This window comes from Mytilus edulis, chromosome 13, assembly GCF_963676685.1.
Source record: "Mytilus edulis chromosome 13, xbMytEdul2.2, whole genome shotgun sequence".
NCBI lineage: Eukaryota > Metazoa > Mollusca > Bivalvia > Mytilida > Mytilidae > Mytilus > Mytilus edulis.
Window position 1 is genome coordinate 9067633 of NC_092356.1, and position 16735 is coordinate 9084367.

The following is a 16735-nucleotide window of genomic DNA, read 5'->3' on the forward strand; positions in this document are numbered from 1 at the left end:
GCATCACATTTGGCGTAAAAAAAATGTATTTTTTTCAATGTAATTTGTCGCGTCGCGGCAATGCTCTATTTCCATTATGATATATATGTGTTATTGTTTATTACAAAATGTATTATATTTTTTGTATGCTATAGGTCCTTATTTGGTGAATAAAATATTCTTTTCAACCCTATTCTTTGTGTCAATATTGTTGAATTCATGACTGAGAATACAATTAAACTATAACCATGATAACAGTATTCTCAGTTTATGTTTTCTATATTCATTTATAGTTCCAGAATTATTTTTTCCTCTTAAGCCAAAAAAAAAAATATATTGTGGTTCCAGTTACCCTACCTACCCAGTTAAAAAAAAATCTTTATCATGTCTATGAAATATATTGGTTCATGGTATTCAATGAATCAGTCCCAGTTGTTTCTTTTTATAAAAATGATATATATTCTTAACAAAGTTATCCAACAAAAAGTCTGTTAATGCTAAGTTTTCTCTTTAGGTATCATTGTTTTCTGTCTACTGTGCCATTTGTGCAAATGTAATTATTATCGGAAAATACGGATTTTTGTCATATCTGGTCCGGTTTCGACCAGTAGTTTACACTAAAATATTAAATGGCCGCCGAAAGCAATGAAAAATACGAAAATAAACAATGTTTGACAAGAGATTTGGAATGAATATGGCGTTTTTAATGCATTAAATGGATGAAACATAAACTAAAGCCAATTATGATCATTTTCAAAGAAAGACCAAAACTTATTTAGCTCATAATCAAACTTTTCACTCTCGATTTACAAAAAGTGATAGGAAGAGAAAGAAAGTAATACTACTGTAATATTTTGCAAACCACGTGGTATTTATCATGTCACAAGTGACAGCTCGGGGTATTCCTATCCAAACAGTTATCCCCAAAGGGCAATTAACACCTATTTGATCACTCTTAATTGTCTATTGTCCGACTTGAAGGGATCAAAGGTGATATATTTTTTTATGATTATAAGCGGTAATTAGATGAAAGTTCAAAATTTAGGACATGGCTTTGCATTATAGAAACGAGGAAAATAACATCCTCAAAATAATTATAGCATCGCGGAAATTATTATAGCGTCGCGGGAAGAAAATATAGCGTCGCGGTACCGCGACGCTAAAATGGCCTGGGGAGAACACTGATGTTTATTTCATGACAGTATAACACTGATATAAAATAAGTGTTGAATCTCTATAGAAATATAAAGTTGATTTTTGTTAATCTAGAGTGAAAACACTGATTAAAGACGGATCGTCCCTATCATAATAATACATATCACTTACATAACTAACATACCAAAGAATACAAGAGGGTCTGGATGGGGGGGGGGGGTCTGTTATTCTGTAAACATTTAATTTTAACCCCTTTTTTCTCTAATCTTCAAAAAATTAGACCACGCATTTCTCTAATCTTCATGTTTTTTGCCCGTTATTCTCTAATCTTCATTCTTTAAAGGCATTATTCTTTAATCATTTAACCCCATCCAAACCCTAATACAAGTAATCACTGCAGTGAACAATCAAAATCAAAACATTATTTGTCTACTCAATTCATTTTTTCAAAATAAAATAAAAAACTGAAAAAACTGAATAAAATTTTAGGTTATGGCGTTAGGTAAACCAATTCCCAATACTTCAATGAAAAAACTCAGAAATAAATAGTATTGGTTCCAGTACAGCACTGAATTGACAATATTTATTGCTTAAAACGGCAGATAATCCGATTTTTATAAGTTCATGTTTTTAAACAAATATTTTAAGAATCAAATACAGAACGTCAAGAGTTGTAGTAAAGTTAAACCTAAAGGTAAATATGGTCATTTTAGTAGTCAATGTTGTAAGTATACAATATTTCTGGACGATGCCGATGGTCTTTACAAACTATATTATTTCGGACATGCCATTTTATTCCTCTGACTTAACAATTTCCATGGATCCTAAATGGGAATTAAGCTTTTATATTTTAATTTCGAGGGCAATTGAAAAAGACTAGTTGGCTAAACTGTATGTACCAAGACACTGAAAGCAGTCTGCGTATAAAACTTTTTCAACTACTAGTCCGTAAACTAAAAATCAAAACTTTCTCTATATGACTATATAATTTTTTTTTTAATTTTCAATAGTCGGACAAGTGGCTAACAGTACAGATTGCTGAACAACATTGTTTGATACTCGAACCGTCATGAATTTATTAGCGTTGAATCAGACAATTTCCTTTGTAAATATCATCTTAACGTTACTAACCTTAATATTCTCAATTATCAAACCGTATCAGTGTCTATTTCACCAATAACGAAATCAATTGCTGCGTCTATTTCACTGATATTAACATCCATCCATGAAATAGCATGTTATATACTGTTGTCTATATCAATCATACACTTCAGTTGTCCTTATAATGTTTCCTTCCGTTTACAAGTCAGACTCCCAAACAAATATCAACAAATACTCAAGGTGTATAAAATATTGGTAAAATTATAAGGATCTTAACAACAATAAATGTTAATTTTATGTAATCCTTTGTAAATGTTTCACCAGTATACTGATATCAAAGTTTTCACCTGGCCGCCTTACAACAGATGTAATCTTAAACATATTATTTATCAATTTATTTCATGCTCAGAAGGTATGGGGGTCCACATGGGGGATCAACACGATATATATTGCAAGACACAATTATAAAATCAACCTTCAATCAAAATAGAAATTTTTGCCAGGTTTTTAATATTGCCAAAAAACAAGTGACAAAATTGGTATCACAAATGAATTTATTATTTGCAGCGTTTTTCTTAAATTGATTAGTAATCTCACATTGTTGTTCTTTCCCCAAAATGTTATGATTACAAATATTATCCATGCAAAATCCAAATTTACAGTATCTGCAAGAAATTCTTCAGAAATTAAACAACACAAGTTCATCACAGTCTATGAAGTTACTACAAAGATCTGCTTTCAACTGGCATCATGATGATTAAAATGAACTTATTGGTCCTTTCCAAATAAACCTGCTTAATTCAATAATTTAGAGAGTAACTTTATATATGCCGCTATAATAAGCACATACATGTATGTATTCAGAAAGACTATGGTGCCCTATATCCAAATAGTCCAGAGTCAAGAAAGTCAATAATTAAATAAATGGATTCCCATGCTAGCATATAACATTATAAAGGGTCACAACTCAAGAACTGTAAAAGTGACGCTATCAAAATTCAAACTCTATCTGTGTTTTATGGTAATGAGTATTGTGTATAAGATTCATATCATTTGGTTGAGACAAACTAAAGATAGAGAACGGGGGAAAAAATTAAGCAATTTTTCCATTTGAAAAGGGGCATAACTCTAGAATGGTGAAAGTGATGCCACCAAAGTTCAACTTGGCCTGTGTTTTGTGGTAATAAGCATTATGTATAAGTTTCATAATATTTGGGTAAGGCAAACTAAAGTTGGAAAATGAAAACCAATATATTTTGTGATGGATGGACGGCTACGGATGTTGATACATTCTATAGGAATAAGTAAGGACTACTTACTTTCACTATGTCTGTCATGAACCAGATGTTGGTACACATTATGTGGAACCTCTGAAGATCTGAAGTACCATTTGACGGTAGCTACTAATGTGTCTTTCTTTGTCTAAAACAATAAGGTTTTTAATGACTATACATTTATATGTAACCATTATATAACATACCATTATAACTTTAAAAACAACCTCGGATATGTCCAGCATTTTTTAACTGTGGGTTGCTTTCATCGTTAATTCTGAATTTAAGTCTGAAATTGTGCCATTAGTTAATTTAGAAAAAGATATATGTTTGAATTTCTATGTGAGTGCAGATTTATATTAGAAATGGTGTAAAATTTTAAATTATCTTCAAGAAAAGGATTGCTCAAATAATAAATTTATAAATTCACATATAAAACACATTTAATATTTCTATGTTAAATGGGACAGGACTCAGGGTTATGTCAACATCATATTTAGATCTTCCTGTTTCATTCAAAGGGACATAACTCAGGGTTATGTCAACATCATATTTAGATCTTCCTGTTTAATTCAAAGGGACATAACTCAGGGTTATGTCAACATCAATTTTAGATCTTCCTGTTTAATTCAAAGGGACATAACTCAGGGTTATGTCAACATCAATTTTAGATCTTCCTGTTTAATTCAAAGGGACATAACTCAGGGTTATGTCAACATCAATTTAAGATCTTCCTGTTTAATTCAAAGGGACATAACTCAGGGTTATGTTAACATCAATTTTAGATCTTTCTGTTTAATTCAAAGGGACATAACTCAGGGTTATGTCAACATCAATTTTAGATCTTCCTGTTTAATTCAAAGGGACATAACTCAGGGTTATGTCAACATCATATTAAGATCTTCCTGTTTAATTCAAAGGGACATAACTCAGGGTTATGTCAACATCATATTTAGATCTTCCTGTTTAATTCAAAGGAACATAACTCAGGGTTATGTCAACATCATATTAAGATCTTCCTGTTTAATTCAAAGGAACATAACTCAGGGTTATGTCAACATCATATTTGGATCTTCCTGTTTAATTCAAAGGGACATAACTCAGGGTTATGTCAACATCATATTTAGATCGTCCTGTTTAATTCAAAGGGACATAACTCAGGGTTATGTCAACATCATATTTAGATCTTCCTGTTTAATTCCAAGGAACACAAATCAGGGTTATGTCAACATCATATTTAGATCTTCCTGTTTTATTCAAAGGAACATAAATCAGGGTTATGTCAACATCATATTTAGATCTTCCTGTTTAATTCAAAGGGACATAACTCAGGGTTATGTCAACATCATATTTAGATCTTCCTGTTTAATTCAAAGGGACATAACTCAGGGTTATGTCAACATCATATTTAGATCTTCCTGTTTAATTCAAAGGGACATAACTCAGGGTTATGTCAACATCATATTTAGATCTTCCTGTTTAATTCAAAGGGACATAACTCAGGGTTATGTCAACATCATATTTAGATCTTCATGTTTAATTCAAAGGAACATAAATCTGGGCAATGGACTATGATGCTCTCCTAATATATCACATGTTCAGTTTTCATATCACTTGTGAAAAAGTGGTAGTCCTAAGGATGTGACCACCAAAATTTTACAAAGAACTGACACAATTTCAGTATTTTGCATTAGAAATAATAGTGAGGACCAACAGATTTCTTCAAGGACCACACGGGAAAAAAAGATTTTGCGAACTCTGCTGAAAAGCTAGTTCACTCAGATGGACAAAAAGAAATAATTCCAATATATACCCTTAAATAATCTAATCAATAATCAAAAATAATTTTTTTTTTTTAATTTTTGGTGAGAATCACCATTTGTTTTATTCAAATTATTTGACAATTTTACGTTTGTTTATTTTATAAAGAAATTAGATTTTTTAAGAGTATATATATCAGACTTTAGATTCATTTATTTTGTTATATTATGTTGTTCAGATGCTGACTAAACAATTTTTACCCAATATCTCCTTTTCTTATGTTTTCTAAGAACATTTTGTAGTTTCTTTGACCAAATAATAACATCATCATCAGCGTTATATTGATTGGGTTTTTATTTGCCTCTGTAAATCACACTCCGACTCCGCGTCCTAACTAATGGATGTTTCACCGTGAATTACTATACAGAACGAAAGCTCTCAACACAGCAGAATGGACTTTTTATTGGCGGCTTATGTTTGGAAATGACTGGGGATTGTAACACAACTTATCAACCATTATCTGATGTAAGATTCCTCATTCTGGTCAATGACAAGGGAGACATTGTACTAGGGAAATAAATGTTTGAGACTGCAATTAATCATATAAAGACAAGCATAGTATTTTCAGCTGATTTTTTTTTTTCAAGAAAAGGTGAAATTATTCATAAATAGCCAGAAGTGTACTAGATATTCGTTGGGCTGAGGCTCCCAGTTTGTACTCAGCAGAGTCCTTGGCTGAAAATATCTTTAACAGGGTTTTTTTAACAGACTCCTGCTCTTAGAGTTTTAATACTATAAACCAACTATTTTTCGGGGATACTTTATTTTGCATTTAGTCCAAACTAATAAACTATCCCATTTCGAGGAGATTTAATTTTGCAATTTTTTAGATTTGCTTGCTGTTGTTTAATATGTGAAGATCCAAGTTTTACATATTCGGGTTGATTTATATTCCAGTTATTTTTCTGCTTGCGTAAGTCACAAAAATAACTTGCATGCAAAAATTAGTTGGTTTACAGTACCCATGCTTGTAAATATGGCAGAGTCAATGTATTAATTCAAACCTATTGACATTTTGTGTTCCAAGAACAGTGAATGTGACACATTCCAAATTTGAACTTGATCAGGAATTTATAGCAACTAGTATCTTGTATAAGTATAATAACATTTGGTTTAGAAAAACAAAAGTTATAAATCTGAAACCAATTGGAAGTAAGGACAGATATACAGAGAGACAAGGGTAAACATTAAATTTAATCCTCCCTCCTTAGTAATCATGATGGACTGTAGACAATTACAACCCACAAGTATTGGTATTATTTTTTTCATAACAAAATTGACATACAAGGGAGATAACTGAAACAAAATTTAATACATTATATCACCAGTGACATTAAATACTTTACAAGAATAGAAATCAAATCTAACTAAACTTTCATAACTGGTCAAAGAGAAGCTGTGAATACAAAATTCAAAAAGATTAAACAAATAGAAGTACAAATGAATGGTTACAATAATAACTACATAATGCCTTAGACAGAGAAAAGGTCTAGGATCTTCAGCCCAGGAATATTGTGAGGGCCCACAGGACTTACAGACATCATTTTTTTAAAGTTTTAATAAAGTCCTAAACACTTTCAGTGAAAATAAATTAATGCATAGAATTATATTACCAAACTAGTCTACTACTTATACATGTTATATTTCTATTTAAGGTGGTACCTAACACTACAGGGAGATAACTCTGTAAAGTCAGCTAAACGTTTTAATTACGTTCTGTTGTAAAAGGAATATTAAGCTTCTCAATGATCAAAATTGGTGGTTGTCAAATTGCTACATAACCAGTGTAATTTTTCTGACAAAACAGTTGGTTCAAAAAAATTAAATTTTTTATATTTTTGTTAAAGTAAAAATTTTATGAAAATTAAACGAGCCAAATTAATTTTAGTGAAAGTGTTGGGTACCACCTTAATAAAATATTTGTATTTACTTTTCTTTGTGTAGTAAGAAGTAATTCAGTTCAAGACCTTTATATAATTCTTTTGGCGCCTTTATCTAACTATCAAGAAAACACCAAAGCGAGTTCGACAGCTATATATATCAGTTAGATATTTATTATTATGCTTTTGTATGTAAGTTTTTCTTGTTCTAATTCATATTATTTGTATTTTTAGATTTTGATTCCAGGATTGTGCCCACAACTTTGACTTTGATATAAATATAAAATTGTTGTAAATGTAATACCTCACGTTTATCAAAACTGCTTTGGTGCATCTCTCAATTCATACCAGTCTTCAGTTGTCTTACTTTGAAGTGATCAGAATTGTTTTATGTTCGTATGAACAAAGCGAAGGAGAACATAAACATTATTATTACACACAGATCATTCAATACAAACCAGTCAGATATACAGTTTGTCTATTTATACTCACCAATCGAAATTCTTTAATACCACAAACATAAAATGGTTGGTCAACATTTGAATTCTCAAGATAAACACAATCTGCAAGTAAAAGTATAAAATCACCCAGGTAGCCCTGTCAGATCCAAGCACTAATTGGCGATAATTGACACAAAAGTCTTTAAAACATCCTTATATCTACAATCGACAATATATCTACAAACCTACAAGATACATATTTATTTATTCCTTCTGATGGTTTTTGACTTTTTCTGGTCATATATTTTTGTAAAAAATAAATGGGGAATTCGTCCATTGGATACAGATGATGTCCGGCCCCCCCTTTTTGCATATAATGTTTAAAAGGGAAATAACTCAAGAACTGTTGAAGTGACGCTACCCAAATTTGTAATTTATCAGAGATTTGTGGTAATAAGCATTCATGATTGTGTATACGTTTCATAACATTCAGTTGTGGCAAACGTCATATAAGTTAAAGAACAGAAACAAAAAAAATTTTCCATTTGTAAAGGGATATTACTTTAAAATGGTAAAAGTGACCCCACCAAAATTCTATCTTGATCTGTGTTTTGTGGTTATTAGCATTGCGCATACGGTTCATACATGTAACATTTGGTTAGAGAACATAAACGTAGTCATGCATTTCTATAAAAAGAAATTGAGACACAAATTATAAGTCTTCCATAAATTGGCTACAAAACATAGAAAGGAAAGATATTCAGTAGATATGTTTATTCAATCATAAAAAAATAAGATGAACATGTAAACATTGTTCTGCTAAGACCTATGTTTCCCTCATGGCCACCTCATGATTAAAACTGTAATCACTAGACAGTCAACCCTGAGGTTGTGAGATCAAACCAAGCTTGTGCCGGTGCAATCAACTCAAATCTTAATTAACTAGGATTGTCAGTTTTCCTATCAAAGGTCTATGGTTTTTTCTGGGCACTCCAGCTTCCTCCACCAATAAAGACCCCTTCTTAGTATAGGCATTCAGCTGTCCCCCACATATGAAAATTTCTGGATCCACATGATGTATACAAATCCTGTGGAAAGTGGAAAGTTTTGAAATAAGCATAAGATATAAAACTAAAAATCTACAATGTAATTACCTCCCTTTCGATATTTGATGCCATCTTCTGTAGTGTACGAGACAATCTTTTCTCCTACTTTTGTAATGACACCTGAACAACGCCATCGTGACCCTTTCTTCTGCTTCTTTACTGGGATTGTTATGGCGCCATCTGGTGTCTTGATGTCTTCTGTTGTCTGTGAGCTCTCAGGTGATCGATAACCTACACCATTACTTATCAACATGTCCATTTCATTTCTGTCCATCTATTAAAATAAACAAGAATGTGTCCTCAGTACACGAATGCCCCACTCGCACTATCATTTTCTATGTTCAGTGGACCGTGAAATTGGGGTAAAATCTCTAATTTGGCATTAAAATTAGAAAGATCATATCATAGGGAACATGTGTACCAAGTTTGAAGTCGATTGGACTTCAACTTCATCAAAAACTACCTCGACCAAAAACTTTAACCTGAAGCGGGACAGACGGACGAACGAACGAACGCACAGACCAGAAAACATAATGCCCCTCTACTATTGTAGGTGGGGCATAAAAAAAATAAGTTAATATAAATTATTTACAGAGTAAACCAGACTCCTATAAATCAGTCTATTTTTAAGGTGTTTTAGTTTAAGCATATTTATTTATAGTGGATTGGGGAAACAATTTATAGCAACCTACATCTGTATATTAATTCCTTTCCACTTTGCTGGTGCAGGTGCTGCCTTGTAGTTGTAGTGACATTAGCCTGCTATTTTCTGAAATCTACAAGGGTGTCTTTTATGTGCCAGAGATATGGCTCTCTCTTAACACTGGTCAGCCATTTATCATCCCCTTCTGATCATATCCTTAAGACCATACTTGCTAATGCTGTCAAGGGAGAGCTGAAAATTCAGTCCATAAAATTTTCTTCCCATCACAGGGATCAAACCAGAAACGTTTGTGTTAGTAGTCTGATGTACATGTACTAACCACTACAACATGGTTCCCCTTTGTGTTTTAGCATGATCAGTGGGCCCATCCAGATTGGTGGAGTTGAGGTACTGTGCAGTACGGTGTATCCATGCACCTAAGACTTATAACTTTACTTCATTCAACTGATAAAACCAATAAGGCAATAATTGGATAATGAACACATTCATAACATACTTTTATTTCGTAAAATCCTCTGTTTGTATGGTTTCACCCTCAAGATTTTGTGTAATGTGTGTCCAAAATTAGGGAAACCCCTGTTCTGAGAGTTCCTCCAATGTCCGGTGATTTCGCGCATGCCTGCCAAAAATAGCTTCTTTTGCTTTTGACTTCATAAAACAAAATATCTGAAGCCACAATGGAAAAGTGATTGTTGTATGCGTCAAAAGTTCAACCAGCCAGGTCAGCCGGGATTAGCGATAAGGTGTATAAGGCCATTAAGGGAAAGAATTTCTACTCCGAAATATGGCTGAATTTGAACCAAGCACACTGCCAAGGATGCAGAGCAAATATTATTTCAATCTGATATAAATTTGACATAAATAAAACAAATTTTATCTGATGATGTAATTTTTTAATGGAAATTGGCCAAATATTGTAAATCACGGGATTGCAGTTATTATCTTACTCTTCAACTTGTCAATTTAATTGTTTTTTATCCCTTCAGAAGGCTAAAACGGTATCAGGTCTGTTCGCGCCCAATACACTTCGCATGTTCGCACCCAATTTTAAATAAAAATCCAGTTGAATAATAAGAAAATCAAGGTTGTTGTTTTTACTTGATTTGATGTAAATGATGCATGTTTTTAGCTTGGTATGAGTAAAAACATTGAAAATTTTAAATGAAAAACACAAAAAATTTTAACAGCTTGGCACCTTTGATTTGAAACAATGTCAATGAAACCAAAAATCTTAGCAATGCAGTAACCAAAACATAATTAAAATGTATTCAACACAAAAAATACGTTGTCCTACTCCTAGTCCCACTTTATTTTGAAATAATGAACTAAAAGTTAGCAATACACTTAACCAAAACAAGATTAAGATTTATTCAACACTAAAAATCACGTTGTCTCACTTTAATTTAGGACAATGACAACAAATATACTTATAGGAATACACTTAGCAAAACTTGATTACAAAGTTATAAAACACAAAACCGATAAAAATTGGGCGCGAACGTGTAGGGTGCGAAAGTGAAAGGGGGCGAACATGATAGGGTGCGAACGTGAATGGACGCGAACGGACCCGGATTCGGCTAAAACAATAACAAGAACGATTTTATTTGTGTTACATTTTGTACTTTGGTTATATGACGAAATCAGCTAATGTGCGGTATCACTGGCCTCGCGGACACCAGAAATAATTTTGACATCTAGGAAGGCTATTTTATTTTTTAGCTTTGACGCCGCCTGATGTAAGGCATCAAAGAAAAAAATTATAATAGTCAGTGTTCTAGGATTCCCATTACCCGTTACCCGGGGTAAGTGGATTAGGACAACGGGTAAGTCATTTTTTAGCCTTTGTCACCCGGTGGTAAGTCAATTTTCAAGTTCGGGGAAGCCGAAAAACTCTTGAAATTTCCCGGTCCTCTTCAATTTTCCCATATCTGCTTTTTATTTTTATTAAATCACGAGAAAAAACTTTGATAAAAGATCGAAGATTTTGTCGATGTCTATCGGCGCTTTTATTCAAGCACTCGTTTACTAGGTGTAATCAAGCGCAAAAGAGACCACATTCTTCTCCTATCATTCTAAAAGTCGGTCACGGTGTCTGTAAAATCGGAAAATCCGGATTGATAACTGGTGCTTAAATCGGGACATAAACGATTTTTTTTCTTGTCATCGGAGGAAAATAAACTTACAGTTGCATTTATTATAGCTCTTAATAAATGACATAGTAATAACTATAACATATTTGTCAAATTTAGTAAGAAATCGTTTTTTTTGCGCCGTCCGCATTGGTTGGCGGATTTAACTTTTAGATGTGGGTAAGTAATTTTTTTATTGATCTTACCCGTGGTAAGTCAAGGTGCCAAAAAAATCCTAGAACACTGAATAGCCTTACAAGAGGTCATAATTATTTGGACTAGAGGAGAGGGAGAAACTTGTATGGGAATTTTGAATTTTAAACTTTCCATTTTGAAACATTTGTTGTCATTTACAGAGATTTATATAATTTATAAATGTGAGTATTTTAAAATGGACATTTTATTTGCAACTGTTATACTTCATAAAGCTTTTAATGTGTATATTTTAATTTTGTGTTTATCTTTAGAAGACTTTACCGGCGTTTGTTTATCATCATGTTTATATATCGCATAATCTTTGTTGTATGACATTTCTTGATATAAATTTTGTGATTACCTTAAAGAAATAGGGATGTCTGCATATTTTCAAATGAATCGGTCAACAATCATGGACTTAAACGAGTGTATAAATGCTTTCTTTCAACCTAAACAAAGACGTATTTTGTTCTTTCCGCCATGAGTTTCAGCTTCCTGTGGGGGCCACAATTTTTCTGTTGAAAGGGAGGTAATCAGCATAAGTTTGTAGCAGAGTTCTCTCCCATACTACAATTTCTTTGTGTCAAGACTTTTATATTTGTATGCAAGGCTCTTGCATTACTCTAAAGATCTATAAAATGTAAACTCATACATTTCAACTGTATTATTTTGAAATAAAAAGGATTTTGGTTCACTTTTTTAAAAATAAAACATTGACTTTTTTGTATTTACAATCTTCAATCTTCAATCTTTGTCGTGATGACAGAGTACTCTCTCTTGTGAATTATCCTCTCTTGTAAAATTATTATCACTAATGTAGTTTCTCCTTTGAACTTCGATATTGTAGGTGGCGTTTTAAAAATATTATAGAATTATATAAATGTATCAAGTGAAAAAAATGGTTAATTAGGTTATCGAAATGGCATGAAAAACTAAAAAATATTAAAAATTAAAAGAAATTTGTATTAAATTATCCACTAAAACGGTTTGTTTCCTCTATGTACTCCGCTAATAGTTGATTGATATTTTCTGCATTTGGCAAATTGATTGTTAATAAATTGTCTAAATCTGTTGGAATTTGTCCTGTTATGAAGTATATTTGATGAAATAATTTGTCTCTGGCATCTGAATACAGGTCACATTCAAAAAGGTAGTGTTGTGACATTTTCTTTTTGTTTGCAGTGATCACAGGTTTCCGAGTTGATGTGCTGGTTTATTATAAATGAGGGGGAGGACAGGGGGGTACCCTTCTCCCTCCTTTTGAGATATTTTTTCTTGAAATATTAGAAAAAAATTTAAAAGGAGAGATATTTTATTTTTTCTCCTTTCTCCAACTTTTTCTCCGTTCTCTCAGCCTTCCTCTCCTTTCTCCTACCCCCTTTCTGCTTTCTCCTACCCCCTTTCTCCCTGTCTCCCTTACCCCTGTCCTCCCCCTCATAAATTGGTATGCATTTAATTTAGAATAACCTGTTCGTAAACTGTTGATTATGTTGTACATTTTTGTTGACGGGAAGTCTTTTTTTACTTTATTTTTAACTTCAGGATGAAATCTGAAATAATGACGTCCAGCATTACTGTTTTCCCATCTGCGTTGCCATTTTTTTTAACAGAATTTCTAGCTGCTTTTTTTACATCTTGTTTTGTAAACACTATGTCATCAACTGCTAGTGTTTCTGCTTCTTTAGCAGCTTCTTTTGCCAGGGAGTCTGCTTCATCATTTCCTTTTATGTTGGCATGTCCTGGTGTCCAGTTTAAGTTTATTAAAATTCCATGTTCATTTAAATTTTTTATTTTCCCTTTGATTTCGTTAATGGTTTGATGATAGCTGTCACTTTTCCAATTAAGAGTTAAGATACCTAATGCGTTCTGACTGTCCGAAAATAAAGTTAAAGTATCAATTTGCTGTTTTGAAAAAGATTCTATGTAATCCAGTACAATTTTTATTGCTAGAAGTTCAGCTAGCAAGATTGATCCTTAAAATTGTTAGAGACAGGTCTTTTTAATTTTTCTTCTTGATTATTGATGTAAATTATAGCTCCTGCACCGCAGGGGCCTTGATTTCCTAAACATGACCCATCTGTAAAAGCGACTGCTGTGTTTGGTGTTTGAGATTTGAGTTGTTCAGAGATAACTTGTTTCCGTCCTCTATATTATTTTCAAAAAAATGTTTTGAGGGCATTTATAGTTGCATTTTGATCAACAAGGCATTAAAAGACGTAGAATATTGTCTAAAGTATGCTTGTTTACAGTGGCGGATCCTGCCATTTTAAAAAGGGGGTGGGGTCCCAACCCAGGACAAAAGGGGGGGGTTCCAACTATATGTCCCCATTCAAATGAATTGAACGGCCAAAAAAAGGGGGTTCCAACCCCCAGACCCCCCCCCCCCCCCGGATCCGCCACTGGTTTATTTTGGTAATAGTTTTGTCCTCAGGTGTTTTTTGTTTTTTCTCAGTGATTTGAACACATACAAATTAATACATTTTTATAATTTAATTTGGTTGAATATTTAGCGAATTTCTGCAATAAAAAGCGCGGGCTTTATCGTTCCGGCAAAGTTAACGTTCCACAGTGATCATAGTTCAAAACTTGTTTAACTTGAAAACTGAGGGTTAACTGTGTATTCAATATGACATGACCGAGTGGTCTATAGACTTAGTAGTTCGTCTTCTGTACAGCTAGTCTCTTGGTACCTATGATGTGTTCTTTTACTTCTACTTCTATGTGGTAAATCTGCAGTCGGTAATTCCATAACGCAGATATACTGTGCGCGTGTGTCAACCAGTACACGCCAAGTTAAAAATAACAAAAACTTTTGTTCATTAACAAGTCGAAATTTCATCATTCCTGTCGAAGTTAGTGGCTCTCCCCGTTTTGTCTGATCAGAAGAAGAAAAAAACCGCCGCAGACCACCACAAGTTTCAATAGACAAAAGACAATTCAGTTAAACATAATTAAACTTTAAAAGTTTTAAACATTTGTCAATCAATTTACCCATAATATGACCGTGACGAACGGTCCGAAATAGCAGAGACATATAATCATAAATAAACTCTTTAGTATATATGTCCCTGGAAATAATTATAAGACTAAAACAAGCATATCAAAGAAGCCAGTGAGTTTATTTAATTTCACTTTCGGGTATATTGATGATGTTGCTTCCATTAACAATTCGAACTTTTCTGATCCCACAGAACTATAAAGGAGTATAGGTCCAGTAAGACCCCTTTCTGGCCCTAAAATATAGCAGTTTTACAAAATTGTTAAAATGTAAACTTTTGTTATTTATTGGAAAGTAGAATGCTCAGTTATGCTACATAAATATGCGCTGTTTTTTTTACTAAACAATGCACATATATATATCGGTTACTAGCATACTTTAAGTCATGCAAAACTACTGGAATCTTCATAATTTTAGCATTTTAGTTAAATTTTAGACGGTTTTTAGAGCGTTTTTAATGAGTAAATCGGTTACAATCGTTCACATACACTAATTCAATCAACTGAAATAGACACTTAAGTTTTTAAAAAGTGTCCAAAATCTTTCGTCAGATGTACCTGAAATTTGAGGTCAAAATCGGCCTTTACCGGACCTACTCATTTAAGAAAACAACAAACACGGCTTATTCCGCCTCATTTTTAGACTAATACCTAGAATTTGACAAACACAGCCATCTCAGTACCACTATATATGTTAAACAAGTGACGGTTTTATGTATCAATTCCCCGCACTTTATATTTAATTAACAACTGAATATAACAACAGCCTACATATGGGATATACATTTCCCCATATTTCCCCAACTTATTTGGTATTCAAGAGCTTGCAGCTCCTACTCAGACTTTGCATGTAAAACGTCACCAGTGTCTGAGCAGAATGTTGACGAACCAGGCATGAGGGGTATAAATGTTGTGTACAAGTTGTAATGTTGTACAAATTATAATTTGTACAGAATATAATTTGTACAGAATTTTTGAAGTTATCAGTGTTTTATGACCTGATGAACAAAAATGGATGTTGCAGGTACACAGTCTTTTGCTCCGCATATTTCTGTCAATTTTTCACAACTTCATGATAGTCTAATACTGAGCATTGATACAAAAACATTATAAGACCTCACAAAGGTTTTGTATAGATATGAACATGGTATAAGAAAAAAAAATTAGAATTTAAACCATTCAGGTATCCTCATTTCCAGTTTGAAAGCAAGAAAAATAGCACTAAATGTTAGGTTGACGTATATTATTTTTTTAATCTAAAACATTACAATGGTACATTTTATAAGTTAAACGTGTATCACCTGTTGCAAAAAGGTATGTGTCAAAAAACTTATAACTTGTACAAAAACCCTGTACAAATTATAATTTGTACAAACTTACATCTTGTACACAACATATATGTCTAAAAACGTCTCGTCCTTTTTCTAACTAGAAGTTCCCCTGAAGTTATCATGACCTTGTTAATAAATATTCCGTACCAAACTCACAAGTAATACACGATGGTCTTGAATTATAGATTCTGCATGCGTAATGACGTTTTTTTTTTTAAATCTGAATATAATGTGTTATACTTAATAGTATTCATTGAATTCAAGACTTGTTGGTGACCTTCTGCTGTTGTCTGCTCTATGGCGGGTTGTTGTCTCTTTGACACATTCCCCAATTCTATTCTCAATTTTATTTTATTTGTCTTTATGAACATGTAATACTTCTTTTATTCGACGGTTTTGTCTGTTTTTGGTGACGGATATTCATTTGACATGACCTAACTTTATAGGCATCCAGTTACATGTATAGGAACAAAAAAGAACTAAAGAATATACTCTGTTCATTTTTTAGTAGCAATAAACAAAAAAAAACTATGTCAATTGGACATGCTTTGATACTATATATGCCCTTGATTTTTTACTAGATAACATTTTGTTCGCTTTGGAGTTTCCGTATATCGTCAGGTTATCGGAATTCCAATGGGGACTAACTGTGCATCACTTATT

The 16735-nt window shown here is 32.7% G+C and overlaps 1 protein-coding gene across 18 annotated transcripts in view; it reads right to left on the minus strand.

Annotated features, from left to right (window-relative positions):
* LOC139501891 (arginine-glutamic acid dipeptide repeats protein-like) overlaps positions 1-12266 on the minus strand; it is a 96972-nt gene extending 84706 nt beyond the window's left edge. For 9 of the 18 annotated variants that reach the window (XR_011658681.1, XM_071291143.1, XM_071291139.1 and 6 more), the window contains exons 1-4: positions 12106-12266; positions 8805-9030; positions 7703-7773; positions 3555-3657 (exon numbers count right to left, since the gene is read on the minus strand). Coding sequence is in view for 12 of the 18 variants with exons in the window: in XM_071291143.1 (XP_071147244.1) it covers positions 3555-3657; positions 7703-7773; positions 8805-9030 (400 nt within the window). In the remaining 6 variants the exon portion in view is untranslated. Of the gene's footprint in view, positions 1-2265; positions 2638-3554; positions 3658-7702; positions 7774-8804; positions 9031-12105 lie in introns of those variants that run through there. The other 9 variants (XM_071291149.1, XM_071291148.1, XM_071291147.1 and 6 more) reach the window with 5 other exon arrangements.
* Between the last annotated feature and the right edge of the window lie 4469 nt (positions 12267-16735).